Genomic DNA, 15148 nt, shown 5'->3' with positions numbered 1-15148 from the left:
CTTAAATAAGGATGATAATGAATCTCCATAATAAGATTCTTTGTTTGTCTCCTATTTCTATTTAATAAAATACTCTCTGTTTTCATTTTATTTATGTCACGGTTATTTTTTTTTCCATAAGAGAAGCGATTACCTGCAAATATTTATGGATATTAAATTTTATTGTTTTAAAAAAGAATTTAACACGACTATAATAAATCCAATGCATTTTAATCAAATATATTAACTCAAACACAAATATAAAATAATTTTATATTAACAATATATTAAAACTAAATTCTATAAATTAAAATAAAATAAATTAAAGTTACCTACATAACTTATATATATAAAGACATTTAATTAAATTCTCTTTTACGAAATTTTATGAATCTCCTTGAAGTGGATATCTCAATCTGCAACTCCCTCCCCATTCATTAACGGGAGTGGATCCCATCCGGTAGAAATTTTGCGGATTCCGGTTAACCTCGGTAATCTTCGCGGATGTGGATACGGTCATTTTTTTCCATCCCTTCTTGAAACGATGAATGAATATCAAAGAGTATTGGATTGATGCCTCTTTCTCCGCAACATGCGACGGTTTTCAGAGACATCCTCCACTGTACCCACCACACCAACCTCCGCCGCGGCCATGCTCTCCACGCCCGAACCCTCCGTAACGGCTCTTTCTTCTCCTCCACTCACCTCGCCAACGCCATCCTCCTCCTCTACGCCAAGTCCGGCTTCCTTTCCAAAGCCACCCTCATCCTCCACTCCATCCCCACCACCACCAGAGACATTGTCTCATGGAACTCCCTCATCAATGCCCTCTCCAGGAACAAGTCTCACTCCTCCTCTGTTTTCTCACTCTTCCGCCTCATGACAAGAACTCATCACATGGAGCTACCTAACGCCCACACCTTCGCCGGTGTCTTTACCGCCGTTGCCAACACCTCTGACGTCGTCGCTGGCCGTCAGACCCATGCCCTCGCCGTCAAGACGTCATGCCTTCGTGATGTTTATGTTGGGAGCTCGCTGCTTAACTTTTATTGCAAAATGGGTCTTGTACTTGATGCGCGCAAGGTGTTTGATACAATGCCTGTGAGGAACGAGGTTTCTTGGTCGACGGTGATTTCCGGATATGCTTCGTTAGAGATGGTTCATGAGGCTGTGGAGCTCTTTGGGGCCATGAATTGTGAAGAAAGGGAGGTTGTTAATGAGTTTGTGTTTACAAGTGTTCTTAGTGCGTTGACTAGGGGTGAGTTTGTGGACATTGGTAGGCAGGTGCATTCCCTTGCTATCAAGAAGGGGTTGCTTTCAATTATCTCCGTGGGCAATGCTCTTGTGACCATGTATGCTAAGTGTGGGACCCTGGATGATGCGCTAAGGACGTTTTATTTGTGTGGGAAGAAGAATTCGATCACTTGGTCGGCCATGGTTACTGGTTATGCTCAGAGTGGGGATTCTGACAAGGCTCTGAGGCTGTTTTATGATATGCATCATTCTGGGGTGATGCCAAGTGAGTTTACTCTTGTGGGGGTGATCAATGCTTGCAGTGACCTTTGTGCTATTGCAGAAGGGAAACAAATGCATGGTTACTCAGTGAAGTTGGGGTATGAATTGCAGTTGTACGTTTTATCGGCTTTGGTGGACATGTATGCAAAATGTGGTAGCATAGAGGATGCTCGGAAGGGTTTCGAGTATATAGAACAGCCCGATGTTGTTCTCTGGACCTCTATCATAACAGGATATGCTCAAAATGGGGATTTTGAAGGTGCTCTGAATCTGTACTGCAATATGCAGATGGACGGAGTTGACCCCAACGAGCTAACTATGGTGAGTGTTCTTAAATCCTGTTCTAGTTTAGCTGCTTTAGATCAGGGGAAGCAAATGCATGCTCGCATTATTAAGTATGGTTTCAAATTAGAAGTTCCAATTGGAAGTGCTCTTTCTGCCATGTATGCTAAGTGCGGAAGTTTGGATGATGGGTACCGTATATTTTGGAGGATGCCTAACCGAGATGTAATTTCTTGGAATGCAATGATATCTGGACTGTCTCAAAATGGTCGTGGTAAAGAAGCCTTGGAGTTGTTTGAGATGATGTGCCAGGAGGGAACAAAGCCGGACACAGTCACATTTGTGAATCTTCTCTCTGCCTGTAGCCATATGGGTCTAGTGGATAGAGGCTGGGCTTATTTCAAAATGATGTCTGATAAATTCAGCATTGATCCAACAGTAGAGCATTATGCCTGCATGGTTGATATCTTGAGCCGTGCCGGTAAACTCAATGAAGCAAAGGAATTCATTGAAACAGCAACAATTGATCATGGTTTTTGTTTGTGGCGCATATTGTTAGGGGCATGTAGGAACTATCGTAACTATGATATAGGTGTCTATGCTGGTGAGAAACTAATGGAGCTAGGCTCACCAGAATCATCTGCTTATGTATTGTTATCAAGCATATATATAGCTTTAGGAAAGAAGGATGATGTAGAACGTGTAAGGAGAATGATGAGTGACCGAGGGGTGACTAAAGAACCTGGGTGTAGTTGGATTGAGTTGAAGAACTTGGTTCATGTATTTGTTGTTGGAGATGATATGCATCCAAAGATTCATGAAATACGGTCACAGTTAAGGTTATTGACCAAATTGATGAAAGATGAAGGATATCAACCTCTTTCAGATCCATTGCCTGCAACTATCAGAAATGATTTGAAAGGTGTTACTTACACTTCTTATTTTTCCATTAATCCACATGCTCTACAACCAGTTTTATTATCTTTGAACCTATTTTTCCCATTCATTACTTACACGTCTTACTAGCTTTTATTCTACTTTTGAGTTTCTTAATTTACGTTTTTTTTTCCATGTAGATCATGAAGACGACAGTGAAGGGATACAACTCATGGTTTGTTCTAGCATGTAGCATGAATAGGAGGATGATCCACTGATTACTATTTAATTAGTCATTGCTCTTTCTCTGGTTAAATGCTGGCATGAATCAATGAATAGGAACCAGATAACGAAGCACCATCGTTCAATCAGATTCAGAGAGAAGTTTTGAAGGTTAGCATAGAGGATAACCAGCTTCATTTGCACTGAGCAAATCATCACAGCTATCAAAATAGATATGGAGAAATGGAAGTCCTCCTTGAAATTGCTATGCACAATGTTGTCATAGGGGAATGAAGTAAATTTAACATGTTTTCAGAGTTCTATACTTAGTCAACAATTTAAACAATTTTAGCTTTATCAGGTTCCATTGATTAGTACAACGAGATTTTATTTTCATAAGTACTTTTAAATTTTATCAACATAGAAACCCTCAACCGTAGAGTTAATTTGGTTTATGTTGAGACCCCCAATCCATTATCTATGATTTTTATTAGGTTTAATTTTATTCTGCAATTTTAAGGTATTTACACTTTTAAAGGTTTAATTACTCTGTTGGTTCTTATAGTTTCGCAAAATTTTTAATTAGGTCCCTATAATTTTTTTCTTTTTAATTGAGTCTTTGTACCAAATTTTTTTTTAATTGGGTTCCTATACTTTTTTTCCTTTTATTTGGGTTCCTTCACCAATTTTTTTTAATTAGGTCTCTATACAATTAAACTAATTACTGTAAAGAGGGACCTAATTGAAAAAAAAAAATAATGCAGGGACCAAATTAAAAGGAAAAAAAAAGTATAGGGATCTAATTGAAAATCTTGCAAAACTATAGGGATCAACAGAGTAATTAAACTACTTTTAAATAACTACAACTTATATACGAATTTTAACTTTGAAGATAGTTATGTCAATAGTACAACTGCGAAATTGTTGGACAGAGCTTCTTGAGAAATTTTATTGGGATTGCACTTGCAGTGGCAAATCATGAGAAATTATGAACCAGAATTGCTTATTAATAGAGCTTTACAGTAGTGAGTATTACTGGCTTTTAGTTTCTGTCATTTTAATATACTTTTTGACAAGAAAATACAGGCATGTTAGTTAACATTAATGTGCTTCTTTGCTTCATGCAACCAGATATGGAATGAAGGCAAGGGAGAAAGAAGTGAGGACTTCAAAATGAAGTACAAATATTCTCATATTGCCTCTATAGTACAGAAGGATGGCAGCCGAGGCCTGGGTCAGATGGCAACTTTATTTGCCTCCTATAGAGCTGCACCGGGTTCAAATCCTCATGGAGGAATATAGAATCATTTGTGTGTACCCCCATGTAGTGTGTGTGAGTGGATTGTGTGAGTGTGTAATGCATGGGTGTAATGCCTAGGATTGGGGGCTGTTCAATCCACTTAACCAAAAAAAAAAAAAGGATGGAACTGTGGTTCTCTGGTTTTCTGATTGTAAGAATGAACCATATAAACAAGTTGATGAGAAATGTTTCACTGATAACAAGTTTGCTATGTCTGTTTTTTTTTTTGGTGTAATTAACTGAACGTTCATCTGCTAAGTGCTAACTAACATTATGCTGTTTGCCGCCATCTTTCAGAGGAAAAAGATTTGTGACCGATGCTGTCATGACTCATGAGCACACTTGTTTTTCAGTCCTCCTATCATCATTACTCAGAACTTGTTGAAAAAATATTTTCCTTTTCGTTAATATGGAAATCCGAAATCACCATATTAAATCAGCTGTGAGTAAAATAGGCTGATTTGTTTGGTTATGTAAGCTTTGAATGTGTTGTGCGTGGTTATGGATGATAGAGGTGTTAGACCAATTTGTGGGGCAGCTTTTGCTCAGATTTGGTGTTAAGAAATCGGACCATTCGATTTTATTGTTGTTAAATTTTTGTAAGCAAATCGGATGGTCCGTTTTACATGGAGGGAGATATGAAATTCACATAAAGCTTATCGAATCCTGCGAGTTGTGCATGAATAATTTTTTTTATTTTTCCTAAATGAAATCGGAGGGTCCATTTATATTATTATATGTTTTTTTTTAATAAGGTAAACAACTCGTTGGGTCCGAGTTGTGCATGAATAAATTTTTTTTTATTTTCCCTAAATGAAATCGGATGGTCCGTTTTTATTATTATATGTTTTTTTTAATTAGGTTAAACAACTCACTGGGTCCGAGTTGTGTGTGTGTATATATACATACAAAGGTGTGTAAATCGTAATCAACCGACCAGATCCAATCTTCTTCATCTTGTCCATGTCCTCATCCTCTTCCTCCTCCATGTCCTCGTCCTCATCCTCCTCGTCTTCCTCGTCATCTGGCTCATCTATTAAATACTCAACAGTCTCATGCTCAAATGTTTTAGCATTTTCTTTAATCAGAGTCATCGAAACACGGTGAGAGTTTTGACTATTAAGAATTTCTCGACCACCGTCACTCCTACTAGAATCACCAGATACGAACCCTCCAGAAGCACCCGAGGAAGTGAGACATGGATGCCTCATGTCAAACGAATGCCTACCCGCCATGAGGTTAGCCTGATGGCCATATTGTGCTTGGCCGGCATTTGAAGCCATGAACCCAAGCAACTGGCTAAACGAAGCTCCATCTCCTGAGTCAAACTGTGACGTACTCCAATATTGCTGAAGTGGAGGGAACGACGAGGTAAACTGTGTTTGAGGTACATATTAGCTTGAGGATTGAGGTTGTTCTTATGGAGGTGGAGGTGGAGGTGGAGGTGGCGGTGACTGTGGTTCATGCTCTTCATTTTCGGCATCCATAACCTGATCACCCTCAACATCCTCTTGGACCACAAGATCCGACAAGTTCAAGTGATTGCCATATTTTGAACGGTACCAGTACATGTAAATATCTAATGGATGTTGCGGAGCCATAGGAAGCTCAGTAAGAACGTGATTATACATGTTTGTCCACTGCATCACCCAAAATGAATGAGTCGTGGCTGTGGCCCAGTTAAGATTCTTAGGACCATTCAAGACTTCTCCGTGTGCCCTGTCTAGATTCCGTTCCTGATGAGGAACTCCCTGAACGAAACCGAACTGTCGTCTAAACCTGTTGATAGCATACCATTCAATACATTCAAAAGATACCAACGGCACTGTTGCACTCCAAACAACTGAGTGCATGTAGATGTCTGCAGGAATTATGTCCAGATCAATACGATCAACAGAATATGCAACCCACAAAAACTGGTAACAATAAAGCAAACAAATGATTACAATCCAAATAACTATATCACTAAACCTGAACCAAATACTACGTTAATGAAAACACAGCTGGCCTTCCTGAAGATCATCTAGGGCCTTCCTAAAATGAGCAAGCTTAAGATATCTATAGACTCGGTCTCCACGCTCCCAGTTACGCCACCTAATATGACTTATCTCATTAACACAAGTGGATTCTAAATATGAAGATACCAGGTAAATGTAAGATAATGTTACCTGTTTGCAAGCGGAAAACTGCGGGGTTCCCTAGGAACCTGCGCTAGATATGGTAGGCGAATCCAAGCCCAACAGAGCAGAAGTGTTAGCGGACCATTGATTTACTTACAGTCAAAACGTGATGCCCTGCATAACGCACTGTACAGGTGTGCTAGGCATACTGATCCCCAACTATACTGTCCGATACTAGCAAAATCACTGAGTAGAGGCAGAAACTTCCAGTGGACAGATGCCCCAAACTTGTCTCCAAACAAGATCATACCGATCAACAAAATGATGTGGCACTTAACGTACACATGTATACTGTTTTCATCAGTCAACTGTAACCGTTCTTTTAAATCCGTAGTCACGTCAGTTTTATGCAGCTTCCTCTACAATCCGACTTTCTCAGTGCGACCCCAAATTAGTGCAGACACTCCGCCTCTAAGGCTTCAAAACTACTCAAAGTCATCCCTGTGACTGGAAGACCGTCGGTCGGAAGACCAAAGATCATAGCCACGTCTTCCAGTGTCACGGCACATTCAGCAACCGGAAGGTGAAAGGTATGTGTGTCCGGGTGCCACCTTTCCACTAAAGCATTTACCAGTGCTTTCTGACATTGAACTACTCCAATCTGGGCCACATGGTAAAAATCAGTAGATCGTAAATGCTCCTCCACCCTTTCATTGTACCGATCCGGAGGGACAAGGTGATCACATGTCAACATACGTAAACTCTACAAAAGCATAGCAAAATCACGATTCAAATTCCACAACTATCATACATAATTTAAAAATATCTAATTAAAACATATAATTTTACTATAATACTAAAATCTCAACTAAAATAACATATTTCTGTCAACATTATTCCAAAAAATTAATCCAAAAAAATTATACATCGAAATTATAACAGTTAACTAATTAATTATTATTACTAAAATTATTACACAAAATTATAAACAAGTCATTTTTATTACTAATCTATTATATTGGAAAAAATTCTCCACAAGAATTAATTACATTTAAGCACACATATTTTTAATTATTATTTAAACATATAACCCTAAATTTTTAAAATTAATTATAACAGTTAACTACTTAACTCTAATTTCTAATATTATTACAAAAATTTATAAATAAGTCATTTTTAATATTGATCTATTATATTGGAAAAAAATTCTAAACAAGAATTAATTACATTTAAACACACTTATCTAACTATCATTTAAACATATATTCGTATTTTTTATTAATAATTTATTATATTATAAACAATTCTAAACAACAATCAACTACATTTACACCTTATTTAAACATTTATTTCTAAATTTCTATCAATAAAATTATATACTAAGTCACATATATCTTCTTCACTTCAACTTCTAACAACAATAAATTTAATTAAGCCAAGAAGCAATAACTCAAATGGCATAGTCTTCCCATATTCAATTAAGAGGTTGCGGGTTCGAGTCTCCATATATTCGGTAAAAAAAAATAATAAATTTAATTAAATTTCTAAAAATAATAATTATAATTCTGAAATATAAAAAGAATTTAACAAATAAACTTACATAATCAGAATAGTTGAGATATTTTACAATGTGAAATTTCGGACAATCAACATTTCTAGATTTTGATTTCTTAGACATTTTAATTTTTTTCCCCTCAAACGAATGAAGCAGTAAGCATTCAGGGAGGAAGAAGATGAAGGTATGAATGCTAGGTGGGGAAGGGGGTTTGTGGGGTTAAAGGGACACCGTTGTTGGAGAGCCACACACGCGTGTGACACGTGGCTTGGACTTAGACAACTCGAACGGTCCGTTTTGCAACCACAACTCGCACAGTTTGATTTGGCCGCTACTCCTTGTACGGTCCGATTTCTCTGTATCTGACACCACAGGCCGATAAAATTTCTCTACTCTCCATAACGTGGTCTTACACTAACTCACTCTCCATAATAAAATTAATTTCCGAGTAAAACACCCATGCGTGTGCAATATCAATTAATTTATGGGTTGGTTTTGTCCTTTTACAACCTGCGAAAAACTGACATGTGTTTTTCATAGATGGGTCTTACGCATTGATGAGTGGCTCTAGTACTTGTTATAGTATATTATATCTTGAAATATATATTTTTTATTATCTTTTTATACAGTAGTCATAAAAAAGTCTTTATCTTTTACACGCGGCAATACATAATTTGTCAATTTTCTTTTAGGGTGAAAACATTTTTCACGTTGTGATGTGTCTTACCTCTTTCACTGTTGAGGCCACGACGACCTCGACCCTGTCGTCATTTGACCCGCTTTCAACACTACTCACCGAGGAGGAGAGAGAGAGAGAGAGAGAGAGAAGAAGAGAAGAGGAAAAAGAGGAAAGAGCGCCATGAATCGAAGGAACACGTTACTCCTCAAGATTCTCCTCTTCCTCTTCATCCTCAACTCCATTTCTCTCTTCCTCTACTTCCTCACACACTCTTCCAATTCTTCACGCTCCAACACCAACCTTCACAATCAAATTCCTCTCCTAAGATCGCAGCAGCAACAACAATCGCACCATCACTCTTTAAAGCCATGGCCAATTCTCCCTTCTTACCTTCCTTGGACCGACGCCGAAGACTCCAAGGCCAACGCCATAACCCGCTCCTGCGAGGGCTACTTCGGGAACGGCTTCACGCGCCGCGTCCAGGTCCTCCACGGGCCCGGGTGGTTCCGGTGCTGGTACAGCGAGACGCTACGGAGCTCGGTTTGTGAGGGCGGGAGGGTTAGGATGGTCCCTGACAGGATCCGGATGGCGAAGGGCGGGGAGGCGTTGGTGGACGTTATGGGAAGGGGAGAGGATGAGGAGCTTCCTGCGTTCCAAAACGGTGCGTTTGAGGTTGATGGCGGTGATGGTGTTGGAGCGCTGGAGGGGAAGACGTTGGTGGATCGTGAGTTCTTGGATCGGTATTTGCCTGCGGGTGGGATCCAGAGGCATACTATGAGGGATTTGATTAGTAAGATCCGAGTTGTTAGAGAGAAGGATTTTGCTTGTGATGAGGTGAAGATTTTGATTATTGCTAATTTAAACATAATTGGGTTGGGTTGAGTTGAATTGAGTTCATACATGGTTCATGATAATGGCGCACATTAACGTGGTAGTTTGTTTAATTACTGTTAATGCTTGGATTTGGATGGAATTGATGTAAAGATAGGATCCATTAATTTTCTTTGTTTGAAGATTTTATTATTTGAGTTCTTTGCTTTATATGCTTATGAATTTGATGATATGGTGATGTGGATCTTGGTGCTTGGATTTGGATGGAATTGCTGTAAATTTTGAATCTTTTTATGCTTATGAATTTGATCATGTGCGGTGTTTATCTTAGTTGCTGTGAAGAGGGGTGAGGGGGAGAAGATGGGATATTGTTGGTTCATTTGTGCTTTCTAAATTCTGATCATTTGGGGAGTTTCTGGTTAATACTGGAATTGTGGATAAAATTGTTGCAAGGTTTCCTCGTATGAATGGTTCTGGTTAATACCTTTTGAGTTCAGGATTTTAAATTGCATTATACATTTGCAGTTGAGGCCTACAGTGGTTTTAGATGTCTTTGCAACTGCTACGAATCTACAGCTGTGACAGCATAAACTGCCTTTTCCTGCCATTGTTTGTAATTTCATCAATTGCAATGCAAACCACCACTGAAGTTTAAAGCCTTGCTTTTCCTTTGTGCTTTCTTTCTTTGCTTATATTTTGAATTCGAATAATGACTTCCTCTTTTTTATATAATTGAATGGTGAATTACATAAACCTTTTTCAAGGTTAATAGGCTATATGATATTAGTCAATTACCCCTCTATTTGTTATGCTTACGCTAACCCTCTTGGGGAAGTCTGTATACTTTTACAAATCGAGGGTGTCGTGTAATACTATCTGATTCCAAGGGAAGTGAGTGCAATTTAGCCTAATTGATTTGATACAATCCTACAAACCTATTGTTATAATTCTTTTGTTTTGTAACTAATGCTTTTTATTGGCTTCTGACATGAGGGTTTCTGATTGCAGTGGTTTGAAGAACCAACGCTTCTGGTGACGCGTTTTGAGTATGCTAATCTTTTTCACACTATTACAGACTGGTATAGTGCATATGTTTCTTCTAGAGTCACAGGCCTTCCTAATCGACCTCATGTTGTCTTTGTAGATGGCCACTGCGAGGTATGCATGATCAGTTTTGTTAATTTCATGCTTTCAAGATTCTAATGCAATTGGTTTGCATATTTCGGCCTTTGTAGTTATTGGCTGTTGAACAGGTACCTTAAATAATAGTTCTTAAAAATTGGCACCATTTATGGTAGATTATGTTGCTAACAAAACAAATATCTATTACATGTGCCTTAACAAGTATAATTTTAATAAACTTATCTCTGTTCTTGTTCCTGAGCAGTCAAAAGTGTCTTCTGTTTGATGTTGGCGAACCTGCCAAGTGCCAGCCTTGGATTTAGCATGTGTAGTAAAAGAATGAAAGGGAAGGAGAGGGGGTAGACTTATGAGATTGTATTTGGTTTTGGTTAAGATCGTTAAAATTTGACTTATTTTTTAAGCAGAGTGAAGCTTTAAAATCAACAGAACATTAGTGAGTTGGCCATTTGATTGATTGATTGTGGGAATATGGGAGACGCATAATATGTTTTTTAAGGGTTTTCTATGACAAGTAATTTTGTTAGGTTCCAAGTTTCATTTTGGTTTTAGAATGTCCTCTTAATGCATGGATTGTGAATTAATGTTTATGTGCTGAGGTTATTGCATAACATTGATGGAAACTTTCCGAATAGAGGTCGACTGAAGCTATATAATATTTTCCCCTACTGTATGGATTCTCTATTTAGTTTTGCTATTGGAACTAGCAAACAGCACTTGCTTCTTGAACTACCTTAACCTTAAAAAAGCCTTTTCCTACTAGTGGGATCGGCTACATGGGTCTAAAAGGCGTCATTGCATTTTGTCCATGCATTGGGATGCAATAAAATTTTACTTTGGTTGTCGCAAGCTTAACACATTCCTACATGGGTCTAAAGACGTTATTGCGGTTCACCAAAAGAAATATTGAGTTCACCAAAAGAAAAAAAAGAGACGTTATTATGCCGTGGCCATGCATTGAAATGCGACAAAGTTTTACGTTGGTTGTTGCATCTCTAACACAGCCCTCGTTTTCTGGGCTTGGGATCAGTTATTAACATAGGCCGGGTTGCTTCTTGAACTACCGGGGGATTAAAAAAAAATTGAAGTTAAATACATGCCACAATGATGGTGCTTGAGGTGTGATTACTTGAGAGAAGGTCTCTAGAAGACTGCATGTTAATGAAACCCTTTTATCACTAACTGGGGAATATGTATCTGGATAAGGCCAGGTTGGTTCTTTTATTTACCTGTACACAGATGATTGGATTTCTTTGAGGAGGTGATCCCACAGCATTGATTCTTATTTAAAGCCTCATATTCAGCCTTCATGTTTGCAAGGACTGACACCAGATAAAGCCTCTTGAATTGATGAACAGTTGTAGCTAAGAATGCTGACTACATTTTTTTTCTTAGGATTGAAGTTTAGAAAAGTTCTTGATGCCTCTTTACATCTCAGCTGAAATGCATGAGTAATTTGCTTTAGAAGCACAAGGCACTTTTATAAAAGTCCAAATTGAGGAATATATGGGCATGATCTCATTAGTAACCAGGCAAGAAATGTATAGTGTCATCATGGCCTGCGAATTTGTGTGAGGCCCCTTGAGAGGATTAGATGCTTATTAGGAACTCAACATTATGTATTGAATTTAATCCTGTCCAGCAACTCTAATTTGAGAGGGTTTGGTAGACTGCACATGTGACACTCTATGAATAAAGGTTCATATTGATATGACGTGTGTTATTTGGTTCTTGTCCATCTGGTTGTTCAGAAAGAAGCAACCTTTGCTTGGTCCAACAGAAAGACCGAATATAGAAGCCTTATAGACATATATTGCTTGAGTCTTATTCCAAGAACTGCATGTATCCTCTACTTGGTCGCTAGGCCAGTGTTGTATTGAGATAATCCCGACATTGTAATGTTGCTCACATAGGTTTACATACTATAACAGAATTCTGCAATTTATTAATTTACTTTTTTTTGTAACTTCCTTACATTTTTTCAGATAATGCCTATTATATATTGAACTTTATGCCTGAAAAGTTTATTAGTGTCACAGTAATAAACTATTGTTGACTGGAGGAAATCATTTTCAGCATAGCTCTGTCCAAATACTTTTAAAAAAAAAAAGATGTTATAGCTGTGTCCAACTTGAAATGTATGAATTGCATATTGGTTGCTAGATATTGTAAGTTCATCTCTTCAACTAGCATATTTGTATGTGAAGTCATATGGGGCTAATTGTTCCTTCACCATTAAATGAAAGTCTGTTAGGTAATTGATTTTTCTATACATAATAATTAGAGATGTGGGTAAAAGTTGCTTGCTGTCACCCATATTGAGAGCTTTGCAAGATTCTTTCTTTTATTTGTTTCGCTACACAAGAATTCATGTTGCTGTCTTCAGTTAATGTTGCAAGTTAAATAATCATTATTATTTATTAGCGAGTGGGTATTGCCACTCCCTAATTATTATTTGTCAAGTTGTAACTAAGGTAGTTGACAAAGTCTTTATTGACTTATGTTTAATCCAATGTGAATTTACAGACTCAACTTGAAGAGACATGGAAAGCGTTATTCTCAAGTGTTAGATATGCTAAAAATTTCACTGGCACAGTTTGTTTTCGCCATGCCATTCTCTCACCTCTGGGATATGAAACCGCAATGTTTAAAGGACTAACAGAAGAAGTAAATTGTGATGGAGCTTCTGCACAGGAACTGTGGCAAAACCCTGATAACCACAAAACTGCACGCATTTCTGAGTTTGGAGAAATGATCAGAGCAGCATTTGGGCTACCACTAAATGCATACCATTCTACAAAACCAGTCTCTGGACATAATGTTCTTTTTGTTCGTCGTGAAGATTACTTAGCTCATCCACGTCATCGTGGTAAAGTCGAATCAAGGTTAAGCAATGAGGCAGAAGTATTTGAATCCTTGAAGAGCTGGGTATCTAATTATAATGGTTGTAAAATCAACCTGGTCAATGGATTGTTTGCACACATGTCTATGAAGGAACAGGTACGAGCCATTCAAGATGCATCAGTCATCATTGGTGCACACGGTGCCGGCCTCACTCACATAGTATCCGCATTGCCCAGAACTGTGATCCTGGAGATTATCAGCAGCCAATTCAGACGCCCACATTTTGCATATATTGCCCGTTGGAAAGGGTTGGAGTATCATGCAATCAACCTTGCAGGGTCGCATGCTGATCCAGGAACTGTGATCAATGAGCTGGCCAATATAATGAAAAGCCTTGGGTGCTGAGTTCTTAGATTTGATCTTGAATCCACTTCTCTCTGAGCTTGAGTAATGGAATGGAAGTTGATATGTCCTAATCCATGGCGAGTGCAATCTTTTTTACCTCTAATTGCCGTAAATTTGGTTGCTGCAACTTGGCAATTGCAAGGCATAAGAGTTTGAGTCTGACATAACTGATTTCATGCCACACCTATGTTATATTAACTATTAAGGTTGCAGATCAGTGACATTGGAAGGGAGTTTCATTGAGTTGCAGTGGCAGTTGAACATCATTATGTAAACTGGATGGGGTTTGCCCTTGAAGGGGTAAAGTAGTAATGTTGCAGGTCAATTTTGTGTACTTCAGTTGCTCCATGTCTATTATATCGTGCACCAGAGTATACAGCTAGATGCGGTATCAAAGATTTGCTCCTTGGTAAATTTATTCTCCCACTCCTTCACGGCAGTGTTTGTTGTACAATAGATTTGACTCAATTCACTTGTGGTTTGGTCACAAAAGAATAGAGCCGTGACTGAAATACTCATTTTTGTGTGGTTATTTGGGATTATGATCACAAAGGATTGTAAGTCACGTTTAAAATGAAAACCATACTGTATTTTATGGTAAAAAAGTGAGGCTTAAGCGATTAAAATAAAATGAGTATTTCTCCACAAGAGAGGATGGTTTCATAGTTAATTTATATTACTTGGAGTAAGGCAAACATTAAGTTGCATTTTTACCAGCACAAATGCGTTTGTCTGAGGCAATATTTAGTTAGCAATGCTTTATTTTTAATAGGTTAAGTGTTTAGTGTTTACACACAGTTTATGAGTTCATGATATCTGGAGTTAAAGACAAAGCAAAATCTATTTAACTAAGGACAAATAGGCTCCGCCTAAACATGCAACAATAGGGGCAAATAAGGAATAATAAACCTTACATTAATCTTCTAGAACAAAAATCCATGGACATTGGTGCCTCATGACCTTATATTCTAATATAGAATATTGTACACCAAGCCTTCACTGATAGTCTGCTACCATTCTACGGTGATTTTGCATGCTAACCTCTTTTAAGAGGATCCTGCTCATCAGAAAATGGCATGGACCAGATCCATGGGAATTTCTCATAGTGGAAAAGGGACTCAATGTTATAATGCTAAGTTTTGCTCGGACCCTTTGATCTCACTCGTTATAATAGTTGAAAAGAGTGATTGGGATAAGCAAATGATGCATTCTCTCATTGTCATCCTAAAGTACTGGTTCCTCAGTCACACGCTTAGAAAATGCCAAAAAAGATAAGGCTTAAAGTCCTTATCCTCCAGGTGGCATTGTATGATAGGCTTGTTTAGATTTCGCTTCTATCTAGAGGCCTCTATATAAGGAGGTGCTCACCCCAGTTGTAATCAGATCTCAAGAAACATTGT

General features: G+C 38.1%; 2 protein-coding genes across 7 annotated transcripts; both read left to right on the top strand.

The window, feature by feature from the left end:
- LOC107623873 (pentatricopeptide repeat-containing protein At2g33680) lies at positions 363-4397 on the top strand. 6 transcript variants are annotated; one of them, XR_001616690.2, is made up of 4 exons: positions 363-2698; positions 2853-3045; positions 3844-3899; positions 4006-4397. XR_001616690.2 is itself a non-coding variant. In XM_016326303.2 (2 exons), the coding sequence occupies exons 1-2, from the start codon at positions 553-555 to the stop codon at positions 2903-2905; spliced, it is 2199 nt and encodes a 732-aa protein (XP_016181789.1). In that variant the 5' UTR covers positions 363-552; the 3' UTR covers positions 2906-3355. The 6 variants fall into 6 exon arrangements, 1 of the variants encoding a protein (XP_016181789.1); XR_002358302.1 differs by having other exon boundaries at positions 3807-3899; XR_002358301.1 differs by having other exon boundaries at positions 3771-3899.
- On the top strand, positions 8709-14396 carry LOC107624152 (beta-(1,2)-xylosyltransferase). Its single transcript, XM_016326661.2, has 3 exons — positions 8709-9362; positions 10368-10517; positions 13026-14396. Exons 1-3 carry the CDS (start codon positions 8709-8711, stop codon positions 13746-13748), a joined length of 1527 nt encoding a protein of 508 aa, XP_016182147.1. The 3' UTR covers positions 13749-14396.

The sequence above is a fragment of the Arachis ipaensis genome, chromosome B01, assembly GCF_000816755.2.
Source record: "Arachis ipaensis cultivar K30076 chromosome B01, Araip1.1, whole genome shotgun sequence".
Lineage (NCBI taxonomy): Eukaryota > Viridiplantae > Streptophyta > Magnoliopsida > Fabales > Fabaceae > Arachis > Arachis ipaensis.
Note: the sequence above shows the minus strand (reverse complement) of the source record. Positions and strands in the feature narration are given on the sequence as shown.